The following is a 22,888-nucleotide window of genomic DNA, read 5'->3' on the forward strand; positions in this document are numbered from 1 at the left end:
ATATATATATATATAGCCGACCTTTTTGGTGCCAGTACTGATACTAGTACTGCTACATTTTCTTGGATGATTGTCATTCTATCCCATCATTATGATGTTCAGAAGAAGATACAATTGGAACTCGATGCCTTTATTCAAGCACATGGTCGTCTCCCTACCTTCGAAGAGCGAGATCAAGTCCCTTATATTATTGCCGTGCAAAAGGAATGCATGCGTTACAAGCCCACCACTTCCTTTGGTATACCTCACGTGGCTAATAATGATTGTACGGTTTGTGCTTTTACTAACCTTGAATGATGCATGACAATCCTCACCTTTTTTTTTTTTTTTCTTACTTCTAGTGGTGGTTCGCGATTATTTTTTCCCCAAAGGCTCTGTATTAGTTAGTAATATGTTCGGTATGCATATGAATTCCGATATCTATTCTGATCCAGAAATATTCAAGCCTGAACGCTTTCTGAACAACATTCGAACAATGTCATCGGCGGCAAATGGCAATGTCAATCAACGTGATCATTTCAACTTCGGATGGGGAAGGTAAGAAAGAAAGAAAAAAAGTGTAAGAGGGATGATTCATGGAAATGGGGAGAACATTTCGTACTTACTACTAATGTTTTCTTTCTCAATGTATATTTGGATTGATTGACTTTAGACGCACTTGTCCTGGTATTTATTTGGTAAGAATAAAAAGAATGACAACAAAACGTCATTGGTGGACATAACGTCCTACCGCATGAAAACCAATCACTAATACCTGATACCTGATACTATTCTATAGGCAGAAGCAGAGATGTTCCATATTTTTATTCGGATCTTCGCAAACGCAAGTATTGTACCTTCTTTGGATGGCGATAGCAAGGAAGTACCTATTGATATGGAAGTGGGGTTAGATACTGGAGGTGTCAATTTGCCTCACCCTTATCAGGTTAGATTTATCCCTCGTGTTGATTCCCCTTTAGAATAGATAATGTTATTGCTTAGTTTATACGAAATAAAGGTCTTTTCCCTTTTGTCTTTATATGTTACATTTTATTGATCATCGTCCATCTTTTGTTGTTAAGACGTGTATACTTACATATGTGTGTGTTTTGCCGATTGATTTGAGAGACGAGCGCATTGATGATATCTATGACAATGATATTTACTCTACAGAAGGATACCGAATTGAGACTTGCCATGCCATCGCATGTAATGCAAAAAATACAGATAGACGACGATGACGATAATAGCGAAAACATGAAGTTCATATTTTGCATGACAACAAATCCTGATGAAACAGGTTAAATTTTTTCCTATTATACAATTTTTTTTTAAAAGCCTTGCCTATATGCCTAACTCCAAAACTTGATGCCGTACCCAGGTATTTGATTCAATAGACAAAGCCCAATATGATTGACATAAAAAAAAAAAAAAGGATGATCTCCAATTGGCATGACCATAAAATGGCCAATCGTTTTATTAACTCTGAATCGTTTTCTTAAAGCAATATTACAGTATTATATTATCAACAAGGTGGTGCGCCGATATGATTATGAAAAGCCGAAGCGATAAGAATAAAGGGAAAAATATACGGGACTTCTCAAAGTAGATGGTACACATGATAACATATTTTCAGAATAAAAGATGATTTAGGGCTTATTTCTCTTTTTTTTTTTTTTTTTTTTTTTTTTTTTTTTTTTTTTTTTTTTTTTTTTTTACATCTATTGGCCCAGCTTGAATAACAGCGTATGATTGATTTTACAACGATAGCAACCACATCGGCAAAAGCAACTCTTGGTGATAAAAGACAAATCATCTTGGCCATAGCTACTATCATCTCAGCGAGTATTGGGTTGCGTTATCTGTTTTTCGCAAAGAAAGATATGACTAGCAAGCAGCGTTTCAAGGACATCCCCACTCCTAGGCAACAATGGCCCATTGTAGGTCAGTAACGGGAAGTGATGGTGCCTAATAGGACGCGGATATTGAAATCACCAGAAAATTCACCACATTAAATATCCACTTTTTCTTCTTTTCTATTCTTTTTTTCTTTTCTTTTCTTTCTACAGGACACCTTCTTTCTCTTGGCCAACATCCTGGATATACCGTGGCAAAATGGAGTAAGGAACTTGGTAAATGTTTTTTTAATAACAGAATAGAATTAAATATTATGCTAATGGCCTTGCTTTATTTTTCTTTCTTTTCCTCTCTACTAGGACCTATCATTCAGCTGAAAATGGGTGTACAAACTTGGTTCGTGATATCTGATCCTGCACTTGCTCAAGAAATCTTCATGATTCATGGTGTTGCAACATCTGACCGACCCTCACATACATTCCTTACCTATTATAGCCACGGTAAAAGGTAAAATGAGTTTGTTGCCGTAGCGGTTTTCTGACCTTGTTACTACTTCTTTGACCTTGTTACTACTTCTTTGTTCTGACTTTTTTTTATCTAATTGCTAGGGGAATTACTTGTTCTGATGCGGACAAACGGTGGAAACAAGCAAGAGCTGCCGCTTTGTCCATCCTATCACCACAACGCGTCAATGAATTTACCGGTGTTCTTATGTATGAAGCCGATGCTCTGGTGGAACAACTAGTCTCTCGTAGTCAAGCTGATGGTCAAGTGGATCCTGCTCCCTATGTGCAAAACGCTGCCATGAATTTTATTTTGACAACTTGCTTTGCCACTCGTATCAACTCCGTGGAAGATCAACGATTCAAGGTATTATTATCATAAGTAAATCTACTACCTCCCAACGCTTGCTTGCTTACTCACCCTCACTTTTTCATCTCTCCTTTCTTCTTTTTTTTTTTATGAAGAATATCAGGGAACATGCAATTGCCGGCCTGAAATTAGCAGGGACTGAAGGCGATCTTTATCAGTTTTTTCCGTATATATCTGCTTTGGAAGTGCTTCTTGGGAAGAAAAGAATGTATCGTGATTTTATTGCGAACTCCAGTGATCCTCTTTTCACTCGGTTGATCAAAGACGCCTTGTCAAGTGACAAAGATTCGATGGTCAAGACTTTGATGGCTCTCAAGGATGAACATGATTTGGATGATGAGGATGTCCTTGTGGTTATGTGTAAGATGAAAATTAAGTTTACTTTATGTCATGACTGGATGTTCAGAAGATCTTGGCTGACCTTTTTTTTTTATTACTTAGGTGACCTTTTTGGCGGTGGTAGCGATACTAGCTCTGTTTCGATATCTTGGATGATTGTCATTTTATCCCACCATCCTGATGTCCAGAAGAAGATACAAGCAGAACTCGATGCCTTTACTCAAATACATGGCCGCATTCCTACCTTTGAAGAACGAGATCAAGTCCCTTATCTTATTGCTGTGCAAAAGGAATGTATGCGTTACAAGCCCCTAATAACCTTTCATCTGCCTCATGTTGCTAGTCGTGACTGTATGGTTTGTAGTTTTACTTGTATTGAACGATATAAGATAAATCTTACTTCTTTCTCTTATGAATAGTGGTGGTCCGTGATTATTTTATTCCCAAAGGCACTGTATTGGAAACCAACATGATTGGATTGCACATGGATCCTGATATTTATCCCGATCCAGAAACTTTCAAGCCTGAACGCTTTTTGAACAACACTCGAACAATGTCATCTTCGGCAAATGGCAATGTCAATCAACGTGATCTTTTCATCTTCGGTTGGGGAAGGTAAAAAAAAAAAAAAAGAAAAAAAAAAGAAAAAAAAAAGATATAAGAAAGAAGGTTCAGTAAATAAGGCAATATACCATACTTACTGCTCCTGTTTTCATTCTCTTTATATTTACTGAATTTAGACGTATTTGTCCTGGTATTTATTTGGTATGAAAAAAAAGAACAACTGAAGAATCGATGAATGGAGGAAATCAAGATACAAAACAGAAATGCAGCACTAACGTCTGATATTATTTTATAGGCAGAAGTAGAAATTTTCCATATCTTTGTTCGGATCTTCGCAAATGCAAGTATTGCGGCACCTTTGGATGGTGGCGGCAAGGAAGTACCTATTGATATGGATGCAATTTTGGATACTGGTGTTTCCTATTTACCCCAACCTTATCAGGTGCGATTTATCCCTCGTAGTGTTTCCCCGTTGAAATAGATAGTTTTATTATTTGGTTTATACGAAATAAAGAAACAGCTCCTATTTATCTTTTATATTGTACTTAATATCGTGCTTGCATTTGTACTTGTGGATTTGATAGATCGGGCATCTTGATTACAGGCCAATGACATTATTATGATGCTCGACTTTTAAGTACAGAATACAAAGAACATGGTACATTACGTCAAACTCAATGATGCTAACGAATAATCATACCGTTGATGAAGATGATGCCATCAAAAATCTAATTTGACCCTGCCGAAGTAAAATCAAATACTGAGAAGAGATGATATTCCCACCCAATATTCAATTGCCATAAAAAGAAAGAAAAAGGAATGATGAACCAATGATGATTCCTTTTTTTTTTGTTTTCTTTCCAATGATGTCTGCCTTCTCGAAATGAGATCATCTATGGACATTCAAATATGTAGATAAAACCGAAATCCAAGTTGATGGGTCTGGAAAATAAAAATAAAAACAGAGAGAGAGGATGATACTAGACAGGTACGATTGCAATTTCTCCATTCACATTACAAAACAATTACGATCATGGCAAATCAATGCTATTTACTACATTATCACCAGACTTGTAATCAAAAAAGCCGAAGAAGAACAACCGGGAGAACTCAAAGATGGTGGAAAATACATGATACCTTATATACAAAGGCAAAGATGATTTAGTCTTTATTTCTCTTTTTTTTTTTCTTCTTTTTTTTTCTTTCTCTTCTTTTCTTTCGTTGACTCACTCCGGATTTGGGACCGATATATGATTGATTTTACAGCGATAACATCAAAAGTACCTCTAGGAGAAAAACGACAAATTATTTTGGTCATGACCACTATCATGGCAACGAGTACTGGGTTATACTACTTCTCTACTTCAAGGAAAAACGTGATTGACAAGAATCGTTTCAAAGATATCCCCACTCCTAAGCAACGATGGCCCATTGTAGGTCAGAAGGAAAAAAAAAAAAAAGGTGATGGTGCCTGAGAGGGCGCGGATATTGAAATCATCAGATTCACCTCATTAAACATTCGCTTTTTTTTTTTCCTTTTTCTCTTCTTTTTTTCCTCTTTTTTTTTTTTTTTTTTTTTTTTTTTTTTACAGGACATCTACTTTCTCTTGGTCAACTTCCTGGATATACTGTGGCAAAATGGAGCAAAGAACTTGGTAAGTGACTTTTAATAACATAATCGAATTACATATCATATTAATGATCTTGTTTTATTTGTTTTTCTTTCTTTTTTTTTCTCCATATTAGGACATATAATTCAATTGAAAATGGGAGTACAAACTTGGTTCGCGATTTCAGATCCTGTTCTTGCTCAAGAAATCTTCATGACTCATGGTGTTGCAACATCTGACAGATCGTTTCATACATTCTTTGACTATTATAGTCATGGTGGAAGGTAAATTTAGCAACTATTTGAATAGCATGTTAATACTATTTGTTCTGACTTTATCATTAATTTTCTCTCATTTACTTTGTTAGGGGGGTTGCTTGTTCTGATGCAAACAAAGGGTGGAAACGAGCAAGAACCGCTGCTTTATCAGTCCTGGCACCACAACGCGTCAATCAATTCACCAATGTTCTTATGAACGAAGCCAATATCCTGGTGAAACAACTTCTTTCTCGTAGTCTACTGGATGGTCAAGTAGATCCTGCTCCTTATGTTCAAAATGCTGCTATGAATGTGATCTTGACAACTTGTTTGCAACTCGTATCAACTCTGTGGATGACCAACTATTCAAAGTACAATGTTAAATTATATCTATTATCAGTTATGCTTGTTTACTCACCCTCACTCTTTCATTTCTCTTTCTTTTTTTTTTTTTTTTTTTTTTTTTTTTGCGGAAGGATGTCTTAGGATATATGCACGGTGGCATGAAGATATCCGGAGAAAGCGATCTTTATCGGTTTTTTCCTATTATGTCTGTATTAGATGTACTCCTGGGGAAGAAACGAATATATAGGGACTTTATTGCCAAGGTTCGTGACCCTCTTTTTACTCGATTGGTTGATGAAGCTGCTTCTAGTGACAAAGATTCGATGATCAAGTCTTTCCTGGCTCTCAAGGAAGAACATGGTTTGGACGACAAAAATATCATTGTGATTATGTGTAAGCTGAACGTTATATTTATTTTGAAGCACAGCCGAATGGCTAGAACATCCTCACGTCCTCTTCTTTTTTTTTATATAGCTGACCTTCTTGGCGGTGGTACTGAAACTAGCTCAACTCTATTGTATTGGATGATTCTAATCCTTTCCCATCATTATGACGTTCAGAGGAAGATACAATTGGAACTCGATGCCTTTATTCAAACACATGGTCGTCTCCCTACCTTTGAAGAGCGAGATCAAGTCCCTTATATTATTGCCGTGCAAAAGGAATGCATCCGTTACAGACCTATCTCTTCCTTTGGTATACCTCACGTGGCTAACAATGATTGTACGGTTTGTGGTTTTACTAATCTTGAATGATGTATGACAATTCTCACCTTTTTTTTTCTTTTGTTACTTCTAGTGGTGGTTCGCGATTATTTTATTCCCAAAGGTACTGTATTGGTTAGCAACATGTTCGGTATGCATATGAATCCCGATATCTATTCTGATCCAGAAATATTCAAGCCTGAACGCTTTTTGAACAACACTCGAACGATGTCATCTTCGGCAAACGGCAATATCAATCAACGTGATCATTTCATCTTCGGATGGGGAAGGTAAAAAAAAAAAAAAAATTGAAGCTAAACGTGATCGATGATGACATGGGAACATTTCCTACTCGTTACTCATGCTTTGTATTCCTCTGTGTACTCTTGTATTGGTTGAACTTAGACGCATTTGTCCTGGAATATATCTGGTAAGGAGAAAATATAGCAGTTTAACCGATGATTGCAGAAACTCTAGTGTCTAACAAAGGGTAGTGTTCATAGGCAGAGGTAGAGATGTACCATATCTTTATTCGCATCTTCGCAAATGCAAGTATTGCGGCCCCGTTGGATGGTGACGGCAAGGAAGTAGCTATTGGTATGGATGCAATTTTGGATACTGGTATTTTCTATTTACCCCAACCGTATCAGGTGCGATTTATCTCTCGTAGTGCTTCCCCTTTGGAGTAGATAGACTTCTTATTTAAATTGAAATGGAATAAAAGTATCACTTCCTATTTGGTTTTGTGTTATATTTTATATTGGTAACAAAATGTGTGTGTATCTGCAGGTTGAATTGAGAGAGGAACGCATGGATGGTATCTATGATAGTGATATGATAGTGATGTCGTTACTCTACATAAAGGGTACTGAATTAAGATGTGGTATTTTGTCACATCAAATACAAAAGCACAAATGAACGACGAAGATGGATAATTAGTACAGAAGATATTCATACTAAAAACAGCATGGTAACAATCAAATAACAATCCTGATGAAAGAATTTACATCTTTTCCCATTGTAATTTTTTTTTAATTCTTCCCAAATGATGTCTAACTCTATAACTTGGTATCGTACCCGGGTATACGACACCATAGATAAAACTTTACTCCCAATTAGGTTGGCACATAAAAAAAAAAAAAAAAAGGAAGGATGATCCCCAGTTGGTATGATCATAAAATGACTAATTGCTTTATTAACTGTTCATCACCTTCCCAAAGCAATACTGTTATACTACCAGTAAGACGGGATGTCGGTATGATAATGAAGAACTGAAGCAACATGAATAACAGCACAAATAAACGGCAAAATCAAGGTTGATGGTACACATGATAACATATATTCGGTAAGAGGCTTGGTTAGTCTTTATCTATTTATTCATTTTTTTTTTATTAATCTCCTTTTCTTTCATCGGTTCATCCAGCTTGATTGATACGACATGATTGATTTTACATCGATAGCGACAACACCCGCAAAAGCGGCTCAAGGCGAAAAACGACAGATCATCTTGGCCATAGCTGCTATCATTTCAGCCAGTATTGGGGTTGCATTGTTTGTTTTTCTCAAAGAAAGAGCTGATTCATAAGCAACGTTTCAAAGAGGTCCCCACTCCTAGGCAACAATGGCCCATCGTAGGTCAGTAGATGAGGAAATGGTGGTGGGTGCCTGAGAGAGCGCGGATATTGAAATCACCGAATTCAACCAAATGGAACACTCACTATTTTTTGTTTCTTTTCTTTCTTTTTTTTTTTTTTTTTTTTTTTTTTTTTTTTTTTTTTTTTTTTTTTTTTTTTTTTTTTCTTTCTTTTTCTTTCTTTCTTTCTTTCTTTCTCTTTTCTTTCTTTCTTTTCTTTTCTTCGTTTCTTTCAGCTTCTTTCTTTCTTTCTTTCTTTCTACAGGACATCTTCTTTCTCTTGGCCGACTTCCTGGATATACTCTAGCAAAATGGAGCAAGAACTTGGTAAGTGACTTTTAATAACAGAAATTGAATTACCTGTCATGTTAATAGCCTTGCAATTATTTTTTTTTTTTTCTTTCTCTCGATCAGGGCCTATCATTCGGCTGAAAATGGGAGTTCAAACTTGGTTCTTCATATCTGATCCTGCGCTTGCTCAAGAAATCTTCACGACTCATGGTGTTGCAACTTCTGACAGACCTTCACAAACATTCCTTACATATTATAGCCATGGTAAAAGGTAAAATGAGCTTGTTGCTGTAGCAGTTTGGCAGTTATTTAATGATAGGTTTTGACCACTACTTCTTTGTTCTGACATCAATTTTTTTTATCTAATTGTTAGGGGGAATTATTTGTTCTGATGCAAACAAACGATGGAAACGATCAAGAGCTGCTGCTTCATTCATCCTAGCACCACAGCGCGTCAATGAATTTATGGACATTATTATGCACGAAGCTGATATCCTGGTGAAACAACTTCTCCTTCTTTGTCAACTTGATAGTCAGGTGGATCCTACTCCTTATTTACAGAAAGCTTTCATGAATTTTATTTTAACAGCGTGCTTTGCGACTCGTTTCAACTCTGTGGAAAACCAACACTTCAAGGTACTGTTAAGTAAATCTTCCATCATCGCTTGTTTACTCATCCTCACTCTTCATCTCCCTTTATATATAAGGATATCAGGGAAAATACTCTTGTAGCCTTGAAATTGGCTGGAGCTAACGGTGACCTTTATCAGTTTTTGCCCTATATCTCTGCATTGGATGTACTTCTAGGAAAGAAACGAATGTATCGTGACCATATTGCGAATTTCAGTGATCCTCTCTTTACTCAGTTGATTGAAAAAGCCTTGTGCAGTGACAAAGACCCAATGGTGAAGACATTAGTGGCTCTCAAGAAAGAAAATGGTTTGGATGACGAAGATATCATTGTGATAACGTGTAAGATGAACATTGCATTAAAGCTATACCGGAGCTGGATCATCAAAAGATTCTCATCTCTCTCTTTTTTTTTTATATAGCCGACCTTTTTGGTGCCGGTACTGATACTAGTACTGCTACATTTTCTTGGATGATCGTCATTCTATCCCATCATCACGATGTTCAGAAAAAGATACAATTGGAACTCGATGCCTTTATTCAAACACATGGTCGTCTCCCTACCTTTGAAGAGCGAGATCAAATTCCGTATATTATTGCCGTGCAAAAGGAATGCATGCGTTACAAGCCCACCACTTCCTTTGGTATACCTCACGTGGCTAATAATGATTGTACGGTTTGTGGTTTTACTAATCTTGAATGATGGATGACAATTCTCACCTTTTTTTTTTCTTTTCTTACTTCTAGTGGTGGTTCGCGATTATTTTATTCCCAAAGGCTCTGTGTTGGTTAGCAATATGTTCGGTATGCATATGAATTCCGATATCTATTCTGATCCAGAAATATTCAAGCCTGAACGCTTTTTGAACAACATTCGAACAATGTCATCTGCGGCAAATGGCAATATCAATCACGTGATCATTTCAACTTCGGATGGGGAAGGTAAGCAAGAAAGAAAAAAAAGTGTAAGAGGGATGATGCATGGAAATAGGAAGAACATTTTGTACTTACCACTAATGGTTTCTTTCTCAATGTATATTTGGATTGATTGACTTTAGACGCACTTGTCCTGGTATTTATTTGGTAAGAATAAAAAGAATGACAACAAAACGTCATTGGTGGACATAACGTCCTACCGCATGAAAACCAATCACTAATACCTGATACCTGATACTATTCTATAGGCAGAAGCAGAGATGTTCCATATCTTTATTCGGATCTTCGCAAACGCAAGTATTGCACCTCCTTTGGATGATGATGGAAAGGAAGTACCTATTGACATGGAAGTAGGGTTAGATACTGGAGTTGTCAATTTACCCTCACCCTTATCAAGTTAGATTTATCCCTCGTACTGAATTCCCTTTAGAATAGATCTTATTATTCGGTTTATATGAAATAAAGGACTCCTTCTTTTTGTCTTTATATCTCACACTTTATATTGTTGATAAGACGTGTACATCTACATGTGTGTTTGCTGATTGAACTGAAGGAAGCGTGTATTGATAATATCTATGATAATGATGTCGTTTGTCTGCATAAAGGCACTGAATTGAGAGCTAGTACGCCGTCGCATCCGGTACAAGAACACAAATGAACGAAGATGATGGATAGTCAAGATATGAAGTTCATACCTTGCGTGACAACAAATCCTGATGAAACAGGTCAGTTCTTTCCCATTGTAGAATTTTTAAAAAAATCTTGCCTAATTATGCATAACTCCATAACTTGATATCATTCCCAGGCATTCAATTCGACAGATAAAACTTGAATCGCAATTTGATTGACACGAAAAAAAAAAAAAGATGATCTCCAGCTGATATGATCATCAAATGACCAATTGCTTTATTAACCACACATCATCCTCCCAAAGCAGTACTATTATACTGTCAGCAAGATGGTATGCATGTATGATAGTGAAGAACCGAAGCGATACGGATAAAAGGAAAAATAAACGGCAACCTGATGGTACGCACAGCAATATGTGTTCAGAAGGAAACATTATTTAGTTCTCTTATTTTCTCTCTTTTTTTTTCCATCTCATTTTCCTTCCATCGATCCATCCAAATTGATTGATACAACATGATTGATTTTGCAACGGTAATAGCCACATCCGCAAATGCAATTCCTAGGGAAAAACGACAAATCATCCTGGCCATTACTACTATCTTGGCAACACGTATTGTGTCGCATTATTTATCCTCAAAAAAAGAGATGATTAACAAGCAACGCTTCAAAGTGATCCCTAGTCCTAGACCACGATGGCCCCTCGTAGGTCAGTATGGGGAAAAAAGGCTGCCTTGAGTACCAGCGGATACTGAAATCAACAGGTTTACCACATTAAAACATTTTTTTTTTTTTTTTTTTTTTTTTGCTAGGGCAATCTTCTTTCTCTTGGTCAACGTCCTGGATATACAGTGGCAAAATGGAACAAAGAACTCGGCAAGTGATTTTACTAATGGACTCTAATGATAGACATATGTACTAATACTCCTGTATTACTGTTTCTCTCCTCCTCTCTCTCTCTCCTTTTAGGGCCTATCATACAACTGAAAATGGGTGTGCAAACTTGGAATCTTCATATCCGATCCTGTACTTGCTCAAGAAATCTTTATGACTCATGGTGTTGCAACGTCGGACAGACTTTCTCATAGGTTCTTTAACTACTACAGTCACGGTGGAAGGTAAAAATGTTTACTATTGTAACATTTTTTTGGCGGAGACACTAAGCTCTTCAGCGATTCTAACCTGTACTTTTTCTTCTCATCTACCCGTTAGAGGGATTATTTGTTCAAACGCTGGCAAAGGATGGCAACGGGCAAGAACTGCTGCTTTATCTATCCTGGCAACCGCAACGTGTCAATGAATTTACCGATGTTCTTCTGTATGAAGCCGATATCCTAGTGGAACAACTTCTTTCTCGTAGTCAACTTTATGGTCAAGTGGATCCCAGCACCTATTTACAAAATGCTGCTATGAATGTAATCTTAACAACTTGTTTTGCTACTCGTATCAACTCCCCGGAAAGTCAGCTATTTAAGGTATGATGTTAAACTGAACTTATTATCAATTACGCTCGTTTTACTCACCCTTAGTCTTTCGTTTCTCTTTTTTCTTTTTTTATCAAGGATATCATGGAGCATATGCATGGAGGCTTGAAGATGGTTGGAATCGAAAATGACCTCGGTCAGTTTCTGCCTATTATGTCTGCATTGGATGTGATCCTGGGGAAGGAAAAAGTGTATAGTGACTATGTTGGCAAGTGCCGTGATCCCCTACTCGTTAGGTTGATTGAAGAAGCTCTATCAAGTGGCAAAGATTCAATGATGAAGACATTGGTAGCTCTCAAAGAAGAATATGGCTTGAATGACAAGGATATCATAGTGATTATGTGTAAGCTGACCTTGACATTCAATGTACAATTTGCTTAGATGATCAGAAGGTCTCATTTCTTTTTTTTTTTTTTTTTTTTTTTAGCTGATCTTCTTGGTGGTGGCACAGATACTAGTTTTGTCACAATGTCTTGGATGATCGTCATTCTTTCCCATTACGATGATGTTCAAAAGAAGATACAGGCAGAACTTGACACTTTTATTCGAGCACATGGGCGTCTTCCTGTCTTCGAAGAACGAGATCAAATCCCTTATACCATTGCTGTCCAAAAGGAGTGCATTCGTTACAAGTCGGTCAATTCCTTTGCTATGCCTCATATGGCCAGTCGTGACTGTATGGTTTGTAGCTTTACTTGTCTTTGATAGTACATGATAAATCTCACCTTTTTTTTTTCTCATTTTATAGTGATGGTTCGCGATTATTTCATTGCCAAAGGTACTGTATTGGTTGCCAACACGATTGGTATGCACATGAATCCTGACGTATATCCTGATCCAGAAACATTCAAACCTGAACGCTTTTTGAACAAACACTCGAACAATGACATCTTCGGCAAATGGCGATGTCAATCAACGTGATCATTTCATATTTGGTTGGGGAAGGTAAAATGAATACATATAAAGAAATGGTTCATGATGGTCGGAAATACCGTCATACTCATCAGTGACTATCCTTTCTTTCTTTGTGTGATTATATTGACTGAAAATAGACGTGTTTGCCCTGGTATTTATTTGGTAGGAAGAACAAAAGAGCTGATGAATGGAGGAAGTTAAGATACAAAAAGAAATAGAGCACTAACGTCTAATGTTGTTTTATAGGCTGAGGTAGAGATGTTCCATATCTTTGTTCGGATCTTCGCAAACGCAAGTATTGCACCTCCTTTGGATGTCGACGGCAAGGAAGTACCTATTGATATGGGATACAGTTTTGGATACCGGTCTTTTGATTATGCCCCAACCTTATCAGGTTCGATTTATCCCTCGTGTTGATTCCCCGTTGAGATAGTTAGTCGTATTATTCAATTCAAATGAAATAAAAGTCTTTTCCTATTTGTTTTTATGTTATATTTTATTGTTGATACATGTATGTAGATATATCTATGTATGGTTGGCTAGGTTAGCTGATGGAGATAATTAATTCTATCCAATTCTTTTTTTTTTTTGACTTACCTAAGGATTGCTTGACTACTTCCATGAGTTCACCTGCAAACATGCGATTCTAAGGAGGCGACTGACCGTCAAATTTGGTGTGAACCAGAAAGAAAACAGGATGATCTCTAAACTAACATGATTAGAAAATGACCAATTATTTTACTAACCGGCCATCATAGTCACGAATCAAGAACACTACATTATCTAGTAGATAAGGGACCTCCATGATGAAAAAAAAAAAAAAGATAAATCAACAAGATCATAAAAAAGAACAGTCGGCAAATTCATGGTTGAAGGAACACATGACAGCATACTCAGAAGAAATAAACGGGAATGATGGTTTAGGCTTTATTTCTCTCTTATTTTGTTTATCTCGCTTTTTTACATCGGTTCATCCAATTTGATTGATAAAACATGATTGATTTTACAATGGTAGTAACTACGCATGCAAAAGCGACTCTGGGCGAAAAACGACGAATCATCCTGGCTATTACTACTATCTTGGCAACGCGTATTGTGTTGCATTATTTATCCCCAAAAAAGAGATGATTTGCAAGCAACGTTTCAAAGAGATCCCTAGTCCAAGACCACAATGGCCCATCGTAGGTTAGTTACAAAGGAAAAGGGATGATGCATGACCAGGTGCGGATATTGAATTTATTTCATCCACATAAAAGCTCACTTAAAAAATTTTAGGGCATCTTCTTTCTCTTGGCCAACTTCCAAAGTATATGGTGTCAAAATGGAACAAAGAACTTGGCAAGTGGTTTTTTACTAATGGACTTGAATGACAAGCATCGTATTAATGATTTTATTTTATTTTTTTTCTTTCTCTCCTTCTTTCTCTCTTTAGGGCCTATCGTACAATTGAAAATGGGTGTACAAACTTGGTTCGTGATATCTGATCCAATTCTTGCTCAAGAAATTTTCATGACTCATGGTACTGCAACAATCTGACCGACCTACTTACACGTATTTTACCTACTACAGTCATGATGGAAGGTAATGTTTTTCTTTTTTTTATTATTTACTTGACCGAGATATTGTATTGAATATTTCTTGCTAACAATGATTCTTTTTTTTTTCTTCTTCTTCTTCTGTCATTTACCTAATAAGGGGCGTTATTTGCTCAAATGCTGACAAACGGTGGAAACGAACAAGAGCTGCTTTATTATCTATTTTGGCACCACAACGCGTCAATCAATTTACTGATGTTCTTTGTATGAAGCCGATGCTCTAGTGGAACAACTGATATCTCGTACGGAACTATTTGGTCAAATGGATCCTAGTCCTTGTTTACAAAATGCTGGTATGAATGTGATCTTGACAACCTGCTTCGCCACTCGTATCAACTCTGCAGATGATCAGCTATTCAAGGTATTATTACTATTATCTTAAACTATGTCCTAACCTTTGTTTACGCTTTTTTACTCATCATCACTCTTATATTTCAATTTTTTTCTTTTTATGAAGGATATTATGGCATATGTGCATGCAAGCATGAAAATGGCTGGACCTGAAGGTGATCTCTGTCAATTTTTCCCTATTATGTCAGTATTGGATATACTTGTGGGGAAGAAACGGAAGTACAGTAATTTTATTGCTAAGGTCCGTGATCCTCTTTTCACCCGATTGATTGATGAAGCTGCTTCAAGTGACAAGGACTCGATGATCAAATCTTTTCTGGCTCTCAAGGAAGAATATGGTTTGGATGACAAGGATATCATTGTAACTATGTGTAAGATGGATATTCCACTTATCTTTCTTGATGATTCTAGGGTTCTCACTTTCTTTTCCTTTTTCTTTTTTTTTTTTTATATATAGCTGACCTTCTTGGTGCTGGAGCTGATACTGCTGCTGCCACGTTGTCATGGATGATCGTCATTTTATCCCATCATCATGATGTTCAAGAGAAAATACAAGCAGAACTCGATGCCTTTATCCGAAAACATAATCGTCTCTCTACTTTTGAAGAGCGAGATCAAATCCCTTACACCATTGCTGTACAAAAGGAATGCATCCGTTACAAGTCCATCGGCTTCTTTGGCTTTCCTCATATGGCAAGTAGAGATGGTATGCTTTGTAGTTACATTTACTGAACAAGAAATAACTGTATTACCTACTGATCTTATTTTATTTATAGTGGCGGTTCGTGATTATTTTATTCCCAAAGGTACTATATTGTTAGGCAATGTCAATGGCATGCATATGAATCCTAAGGTTTACTCCGATCCAGAAACATTCAAACCTGAACGCTTTTTGAATAACACTCGAACAATGTCATCTTCGGCAAATGGCAATATCAATCAACGTGATCATTTCGTATTTGGATGGGGAAGGTAAAAAAAAAAAAAAAAAAAAAAAAAAAAAAAAAAAAAAAAAAAAGAGAGAGAGGGAGAGAGAGAGAAACGTATATTTTAGACAATGATTGATGGTGATATGGAAACATTTCATACTCATTACTTACGTTTTGATTTTCTCTGTGTGCTCTTGCATTGATTGAACTCAGACGTCTTTGTCCTGGAATTCATTTGGTAAGAAGAACAAAAGACCTGATAGATGCAGAAAATTTAGTATGGAAAGGAAATAGGACGCTAATACCTGATATTATTTTATAGGCAGAAGTAGAAATGTTTCATATCTTTGTTCGAATTCTCGCAAACTCAACTATCGCAGCTCCTTTGAATGATGATGGCAAGGAAGTAGCTGTTGATATGGATATAACGGTGAATATCGGCCCTCTGATTTTGCCTCAACCTTATCAAGTTCGATTTATCCCCCGCACTGATTCCCCTTTAAAATAGATAGTTTATCATTCAAATTCAAATGAAATAAAGAATCCACTTCCTATTTGTATTTGTGTGTTACATTTTATTTTTTTGATATGCGTTCGCTTAATGATACTACTTTAAGAGTCATTGCATAAGAAATCAAGTGAAGGGTAATGGATGATGGGATGATGGGATGATGGATGACGAAGGATGACGATGATGGTGTCAATTTAATATTTGTCGTTGGAGGAAGAATTTGCCAGTTCAATTGTCCTATTATTGAAAAAAAAAAGTCCCATCAAAACTATGTAATAGAGTGGAGATCAAACGGTCTCCTTTCAGTTGAACAGACAAAGAATGACGCCAAATTGCCGTGAATGGAAAAACAAACAGAACACGACACTAAATCGTACGGAAATTGATCATGCATAGATCATCATCATCTTTCCAATCAATCATGCAAGTAACATCATCAGATGAATAAAATATCAACCAAAGCTACAAAAGAGGAATGACCGATAAATTTAAAGTTGGTGTGTAACCGTAATGACAACGGAATATTAGGTGAGAAATTACAGTACTTTGATCTTTCTTTCCTTCTTCCTTTTATTCTTTTTTTTTTTCCTCTTTCTTTCCACCTATTTTCTTTTATCCATCGCCCATCACGGTCGACACAAAATATGATTGATTTACAAAAATAACCAATACAATCTGCGACTGCAAGGTCTATCTGAAAAAAGACAAATCATCTTGCTGCCAGCCGCCGTTGTAGCAACTAGTCTTGGTGTACTTTAACTTGTCTTCTTCAAAGAAGGCTGTAGATACACGTAGTGGATACAGAGAAATACCTACTCCTGGATCGCAATGGGCCTGTTTTCGGTAGCGGGTTGACAACTCCAAAAAAAAAAAAACGAGTCTGTGCAACACGGAAATTGAAATTATGCTCCTTCGACTTCGACTTTTTTATAGGACATCTTCTTTCTCTTGGAAAACTTCCTGGAAATACCGCGGCAAAATGGAGCAAAGAACTTGGTAAATGACTTTATTAAGAGAAGACATTAATACTATTATCTTTTTTCTAAACTTTTATTCTTATCCATTAGGCTCTATTTTTCAATTAAAAATGGGTGTACAAACTTGGATCATGTTATCCGATCCTGTTCTTGCTCAAGAGATCTTCATGACTCATGGTATTGCGGCATCTGATCGACCTCCTCATACATTCCATACTTATTACAGTCTTGGTGGAAGGTAAGTACGTTTTAACAGTTATATGACTAATCTTTTGAAGCTACACCTTTGTTCTCACTTTTTTTTTTCTTATCTCTTATTAGAGGTGTTGCGTGCTCAAATGCTGATAAACGGTGGAAGCGAGCGAGAACTGCTGCTTATCTGTTCTAGCATCACAACGTGTTAATCAATTTACAGATGTCCTCTTGTATGAAGCCGATACCGTGGTGGAACGACTTCTCTCTCAAAGTCAACTTGATGGTCAGGTAGATCCTGCTCCCTATTTACAAAACGCTGCTATGAATTTTATTTTGACAACCTGTTTTGCAACTCGTATCGACTCTGTGGAGGATCAGCAATTTAAGGTATTATATCAGTTAAACTGACTTTTATGCTCGTAATCATTTGATCACTCTTTCATTTACCTCTTTTTTTTTTTTTTTTTTTTTTTTTTTCTTTGTCAAGGATATCATGTCATACATACATGCGGCAATGAAAATGGCTGGTGCTGAAGGGGATCTTGGTCAATTTGTGCCTATTGTATCTGCAATGGATGTACTTGTGGGCAAGAAACGAGAATACAATGATTTTATTACCAATGTACGTAATCCACTTTTTACTCGATTGATTGATGAAGCTACTTCAAGTGACAAAGACTCAATGGTCAAGACTTTCTTGGCTCTCAAAGAAGAACAAGGTTTGGATGACAGTGATATCCTTGTGATTTTATGTAAGCTGAACATGATATTTAGTTTATAACCTAGCCGAATGATCAATATATCCTCATTCTTTCTTTTTATTTATTTATTTGTTATTATTCACAGCTGATCTTCTTGGTGGTGGTACTGATACTAGCTCCGTTTCATTATCTTGGATGATCGTCATTTTATCCCATCATCATGATGTTCAAAAGAAAATACAAGCAGAACTCGATGCCTTTATTCAAACCCATGGACGCCTCCCTACCTTTGAAGAACGAGAACAAATCCCTTACACCATTGCTGTACAAAAGGAATGTCTGCGTTACAGATCCACCACTCCTTTTGGTGTACCCCACATATCTAATCATGACTGTACGGTTTGTAGTTTTACTTGTCTTGAATGATACACGGTGAATCTCACTTTTTTTTCTTTCCCTTTTATAGTGGTGGTTCGTGATTATTTTTTCCCCAAAGGCACTGTATTGGTGAGCAACATGATTGGCATGCATATGAATCCTGACGTCTACCCTGATCCAGAAACTTTCAAGCCTGAACGCTTTTTGAACAACACTCGAACAATGTCATCTTCGGCAAATGGCAATGTCAATCAACGTGACCTTTTCATCTTCGGCTGGGGAAGGTAAAAAAAAAAAAAAGATATAAGAAAGAAGGTTCAGTAAATAAGGCAATATACCATACTTACTATTCCTGTTTCCATTTTCTCTTTCTATTTATTGAATTTAGACGTATTTGCCCTGGTATTTATTTGGTAAGAAAGAAAAGTGCAACAGAAGAACCGATGAATGGAGGAAGTTAAGATACAAAAAGAAATAGAGCACTAACGTCTGATATTATTCTATAGGCAGAGGTAGAGATGTTCCATATCTTCGTTCGGATCTTCGCAAACGCAAGTATTGCACCTCCTTTGGATGGTGATGGTAAAGAAGTACCTATTGATATGGATGCTGCTTTGGATGCTGGTCTTGTGACTTTACCCCAACCTTATCAAGTTAGATTTATTCCTCGTGTTGATTCCCCTTTGAAATAGAGTCTTATTATTCAATTCATATATGAAATAAAAAATCGATCCTTTTTATTACCCTATATTACATATTATATTGTTAGTGCATTCTTCTGAACAATTAACTTATGAGTGGATTTTATTAATACGATCCAATCATTCATAATCATGCTCTTGATTTGAATCATTCAAACATCATCATCAATGAATCATCCACTTGTTGAAGGCAACATTGCATATGATATCATTTATCATCATGGAAAAAAAAATTCAGTGCACCTGTTTCCATATGTATCTGACATATATGTAGATATTTCATGATTTCTGTTATTTTATCAGTAATATCTGGCTATCTGCTCTACACTGAAATATATGACTGAAAAGCAGAAGACATTTCGTATCGTTATGCCTTGTATCATATTATCTTCAAATGATTAAACCTTATTGCCTCGTTTATGTCATATCTGGGAAATCTTAATCATGTTTTTGGAAATATCACGTTGTAATAGCTAATGAGGCTCGTTCCATCTTGCTCAACATTTTATCTTTCCAGTTCATCAAAAAAAAAAAAAAAGATATATCACTTCTGTAGATAGAATGAACGACGTTTTATTTATTAAGTGTGAAGGCTGGAGAATACATAGAATAAAAAAAAAAATACGCCCAATCAGTCAATATAAAAAGAATAAAGATAATAAAATAATAATAACAATAATAATTATAACAATAATAACAGTAATAGTAATAAATAGGGATGAGTATATATACAATCAAAATGAGAGTGAGAGGCATAATACAATGGAAAAAAAAATTAAAATGGATCTGGCCCAAGCGTTGTTGTTGTCGATTTATCTTTGTCAGTGGGTAGAGAAGGTTGAATAGTTTCTTTTGAAGATTTTTCCTCTTGTTGTTCCAAATGTCGTCGATTGTGTAATATCAGTTCGCGTTCTCGAATAATATCATTATCGTAAGGGCGATATTGATGTCCATAAATTTTGCACAAGTACGAGGAATAAAGCAGGTAACCACGGTCAATAAAAGTACAAGCCAATATAATCCCGTCCCATATAATTTGACCTGTCCACGGAAATTGAAGCTGATGAATTGTGAGTAAACAGCTGTAAACAGATAGTAGACTGCAATGGAGAGAGAGATGATCAAGAGTTGAATCCAAGTATAACTGTACAGAGAGAAAGCCACAAATAAGTTGGCAACAATCACCGCATAACTGGCAATGATGGTACCTATTTCATATGTGCCATTTTGATCATATCCAGATGGGTCAACAGCACCAGCTACAAGAAGCATGTAAGGGAAGAAGAAGCACACTGAAGATTGGAATATCGAATCTATCACATTCATCCAGAATCGAACGGTCTTAAATTTGTCGTCTCTCAATCCCATACGTATAATTCCGGATATAACAATGAAGTGGAAGCATTCAGATCCTGATCCCAAATGCCAAGGAATATAATCGGAAGTGAAGTGAAGATCAAGTTGTAGAGTGTCACCAAAGCATAATCAAACATCATTGTTCCAGTAAATCTATTTCAAAAAAAAAAAAAAAAAAAAAAAAGGTTACCTTCCATCCACCTTAAATAATATTATATATATATATATATATAGATAGATATATAAACTTACTGACAAAAGATTTGATACCAAAGTAAAACAAAAGTCCAAATGATATTTTTGAAGAAAAATCCCATGATCATTTCAGCCGTACGCAAGTAAGACCACCGGCCATGGACAAGAAGCAGTTTTTGAAGATACCGAAATTGAGCAATGGCATAATCAGAGGACATAACTGCTTGTCGACCTTCTACACCAGAGATACCACAACAACATTTGCTTCTTGAATCATCGAAACATCATTAGCTCCATCACCGATTGCTAATGTCATCACATCTAATCCACGTTTGACCAAAGTCACCACTTGAGCCTTTTGCTTAGGACTTACACGACAACAGATCACACTAGCGCATTGCATGCCGAGGCGTAGGAGATAATACTTGTTTTTGGGTTCCAAAGCATATTTGAGAGTCGTTCCGTCAATTACCAATGCTCGTTTGACGCTTTGTCCTTGTTGTACCCTTTGATGATGAGGACGTTGTTGATCATTCTCTTCTTCTTCTTCTTTTGTTGTGTTGTTGTTGTTGGTTATGTTGATATTTCCTTGGTTGAGAGGATCGACGACGAGCCTTTCTATCTTGACCAAAAGTTTGCAATCACCACTACTACCAGTACCACCAACATCATTGTCATTGTTTGTATCATCACCAATTTCTCTGTCGATTTGATCCAAGACTTCTTTCATACGTTCCAATGTTCCTTCGCGTGTACTTGACTTGACAATCAGGAGTTCCATATCGGTAGTGATCAAATTACATGCATATCCAATATTGATGGCTGTTTCTGTCTTGTCACCTGTAAGCACCCAAAGTTTGATTCCAGATTGAGCTAACAATGCAATAGTTTCAGGTACACCTTCTTGTAGTCGATCTTCAATCGCTGTTCCACCCATCAACAGTAGATCACTTTCAATTTCTTCACATACTTCATCAACCTTTTCATCACGACCATAGATACTTGAGCTGGCTGACATAAATCGTTTATTCCATTCCTCGTATTCATTTGCCGCGATAAATCGATAAGCTAAACAGAGAGTCCGTAATCCTTCAGTAGCAAATCCTTCCAAATGAGTTGATGTATCATCGCGTATATTTTGTTGCTTTGATTCAAGATCATGTTGAGTACCAAAATTGGTACATAATCGTTCGTAAATGACCGAGTCTGCACCTTTGGACAGTAACACAATCCTGTTGCTTCCATCCCTTGGTCGAATAATCACACTCATTCGTTTGCGTGTCGAATTGAATTCCAAAACGTTTAATAGGTCAAAAGTCTTGATTTCACCCATAATATTCACCGAGAGAAGATCAGCCTCCCTTCCAAGAAATGTAAACCCAATATCACGAGCTGTTGACACAAGTGCTGCTTCATCTGGACTTTGTGCTTTGTATTCAATGGTACTGCTGCTATCTTGATTCTTATCGGATCGTTCGGCAATGGCAGTGTGACAGAGTGCCAAAGTCGAGAAAAAATGAATGTGGAAGATCGATGATCGTTGTCCTTGCTAAGATCTTGGAATATCTTTGGATCAATAAATGTCGGATTGTTGCCAACATAGGGATTTTTGAAGAGTTTGGCCTGCAAATCGTACATTTTTTTTGTATTCCTCCATTTCTTCGACGGTTGTTGTTTTTTCCACTATTGATCCATTGATATCGTTTTCTTGATGTCCACTGTCTCGTTTATAAGAGCCATATGTTGCTTCAGTTTCGCCTAACCCATATTCGATACCACCAATAGTACATTTGCGATACTCCATCACATTCTGTGTCAATGTTCCCGTCTTGTCGGAAAAGACGTATTCGATCTGTCCCAAATCATCAGATATATTCCATGTACGAGGAAGGCAAGCTGTATCAGTTTGTTCATGGTACATATCAATATCAGCATGAATAAAATATGCTAGAAAT

General features: G+C 36.6%; 7 protein-coding genes across 7 annotated transcripts; 6 read left to right on the forward strand and 1 right to left on the reverse strand.

Annotated features, from left to right (window-relative positions):
* Positions 1–66: 66 nt before the first annotated feature.
* Positions 67–4,093, forward strand: BX664DRAFT_369770 (cytochrome P450; the record flags this gene model as incomplete). The annotated part of the gene is made up of 14 exons (XM_051548624.1): positions 67–265; positions 342–537; positions 653–677; positions 779–925; positions 1,153–1,279; positions 1,750–1,923; positions 2,049–2,111; positions 2,196–2,343; positions 2,445–2,706; positions 2,805–3,069; positions 3,151–3,399; positions 3,468–3,663; positions 3,789–3,813; positions 3,908–4,093. The coding sequence occupies 14 exons, from the start codon at positions 67–69 to the stop codon at positions 4,091–4,093; spliced, it is 2,262 nt and encodes a 753-aa protein (XP_051395645.1).
* A 769-nt stretch (positions 4,094–4,862) lies between these two features.
* On the forward strand, positions 4,863–7,217 carry BX664DRAFT_353963 (cytochrome P450; the record flags this gene model as incomplete). The annotated part of the gene is made up of 9 exons (XM_051547718.1): positions 4,863–5,049; positions 5,205–5,267; positions 5,359–5,506; positions 5,590–5,818; positions 5,956–6,217; positions 6,299–6,547; positions 6,623–6,818; positions 6,934–6,958; positions 7,032–7,217. The coding sequence occupies 9 exons, from the start codon at positions 4,863–4,865 to the stop codon at positions 7,215–7,217; spliced, it is 1,545 nt and encodes a 514-aa protein (XP_051395646.1).
* Positions 7,218–8,336: 1,119 nt separating this feature from the next.
* Positions 8,337–10,419, forward strand: BX664DRAFT_344506 (cytochrome P450; the record flags this gene model as incomplete). The annotated part of the gene is made up of 8 exons (XM_051547475.1): positions 8,337–8,359; positions 8,399–8,488; positions 8,576–8,716; positions 8,826–9,088; positions 9,160–9,424; positions 9,505–9,753; positions 9,830–9,996; positions 10,267–10,419. The coding sequence occupies exons 3-8, from the start codon at positions 8,596–8,598 to the stop codon at positions 10,417–10,419; spliced, it is 1,218 nt and encodes a 405-aa protein (XP_051395647.1). The 5' UTR covers positions 8,337–8,359; positions 8,399–8,488; positions 8,576–8,595.
* Positions 10,420–11,614: 1,195 nt separating this feature from the next.
* On the forward strand, positions 11,615–13,538 carry BX664DRAFT_344510 (cytochrome P450). The gene is made up of 9 exons (XM_051547476.1): positions 11,615–11,763; positions 11,858–11,937; positions 11,972–12,120; positions 12,208–12,472; positions 12,557–12,805; positions 12,878–13,046; positions 13,182–13,206; positions 13,291–13,374; positions 13,439–13,538. Exons 1-9 carry the CDS (start codon positions 11,693–11,695, stop codon positions 13,475–13,477), a joined length of 1,131 nt encoding a protein of 376 aa, XP_051395648.1. The 5' UTR covers positions 11,615–11,692; the 3' UTR covers positions 13,478–13,538.
* A 1,251-nt stretch (positions 13,539–14,789) lies between these two features.
* On the forward strand, positions 14,790–16,461 carry BX664DRAFT_52039 (cytochrome P450). Its single transcript, XM_051549614.1, has 6 exons — positions 14,790–15,000; positions 15,097–15,361; positions 15,448–15,696; positions 15,767–15,962; positions 16,133–16,157; positions 16,242–16,461. The coding sequence occupies exons 1-6, from the start codon at positions 14,902–14,904 to the stop codon at positions 16,425–16,427; spliced, it is 1,020 nt and encodes a 339-aa protein (XP_051395649.1). The 5' UTR covers positions 14,790–14,901; the 3' UTR covers positions 16,428–16,461.
* A 797-nt stretch (positions 16,462–17,258) lies between these two features.
* On the forward strand, positions 17,259–19,434 carry BX664DRAFT_362907 (cytochrome P450; the record flags this gene model as incomplete). The annotated part of the gene is made up of 10 exons (XM_051548345.1): positions 17,259–17,280; positions 17,364–17,426; positions 17,498–17,645; positions 17,729–17,788; positions 17,875–17,989; positions 18,090–18,354; positions 18,449–18,670; positions 18,770–18,965; positions 19,070–19,094; positions 19,188–19,434. The coding sequence occupies 10 exons, from the start codon at positions 17,259–17,261 to the stop codon at positions 19,371–19,373; spliced, it is 1,302 nt and encodes a 433-aa protein (XP_051395650.1). The 3' UTR covers positions 19,374–19,434.
* Positions 19,435–19,924: 490 nt separating this feature from the next.
* On the reverse strand, positions 19,925–22,878 carry BX664DRAFT_344524 (uncharacterized protein; the record flags this gene model as incomplete). Its single annotated transcript, XM_051547477.1, has 6 exons — positions 19,925–20,294; positions 20,354–20,723; positions 20,753–20,891; positions 20,991–21,168; positions 21,234–22,482; positions 22,570–22,878. Coding segments are annotated over 6 exons (2,382 nt in total), but the record flags the coding sequence as incomplete, so codon positions are not given.
* Between the last annotated feature and the right edge of the window lie 10 nt (positions 22,879–22,888).

This window comes from Halteromyces radiatus, assembly GCF_025201355.1.
Source record: "Halteromyces radiatus strain CBS 162.75 chromosome Unknown BX664scaffold_14, whole genome shotgun sequence".
In the NCBI taxonomy this organism is placed as follows: domain Eukaryota; kingdom Fungi; phylum Mucoromycota; class Mucoromycetes; order Mucorales; family Cunninghamellaceae; genus Halteromyces; species Halteromyces radiatus.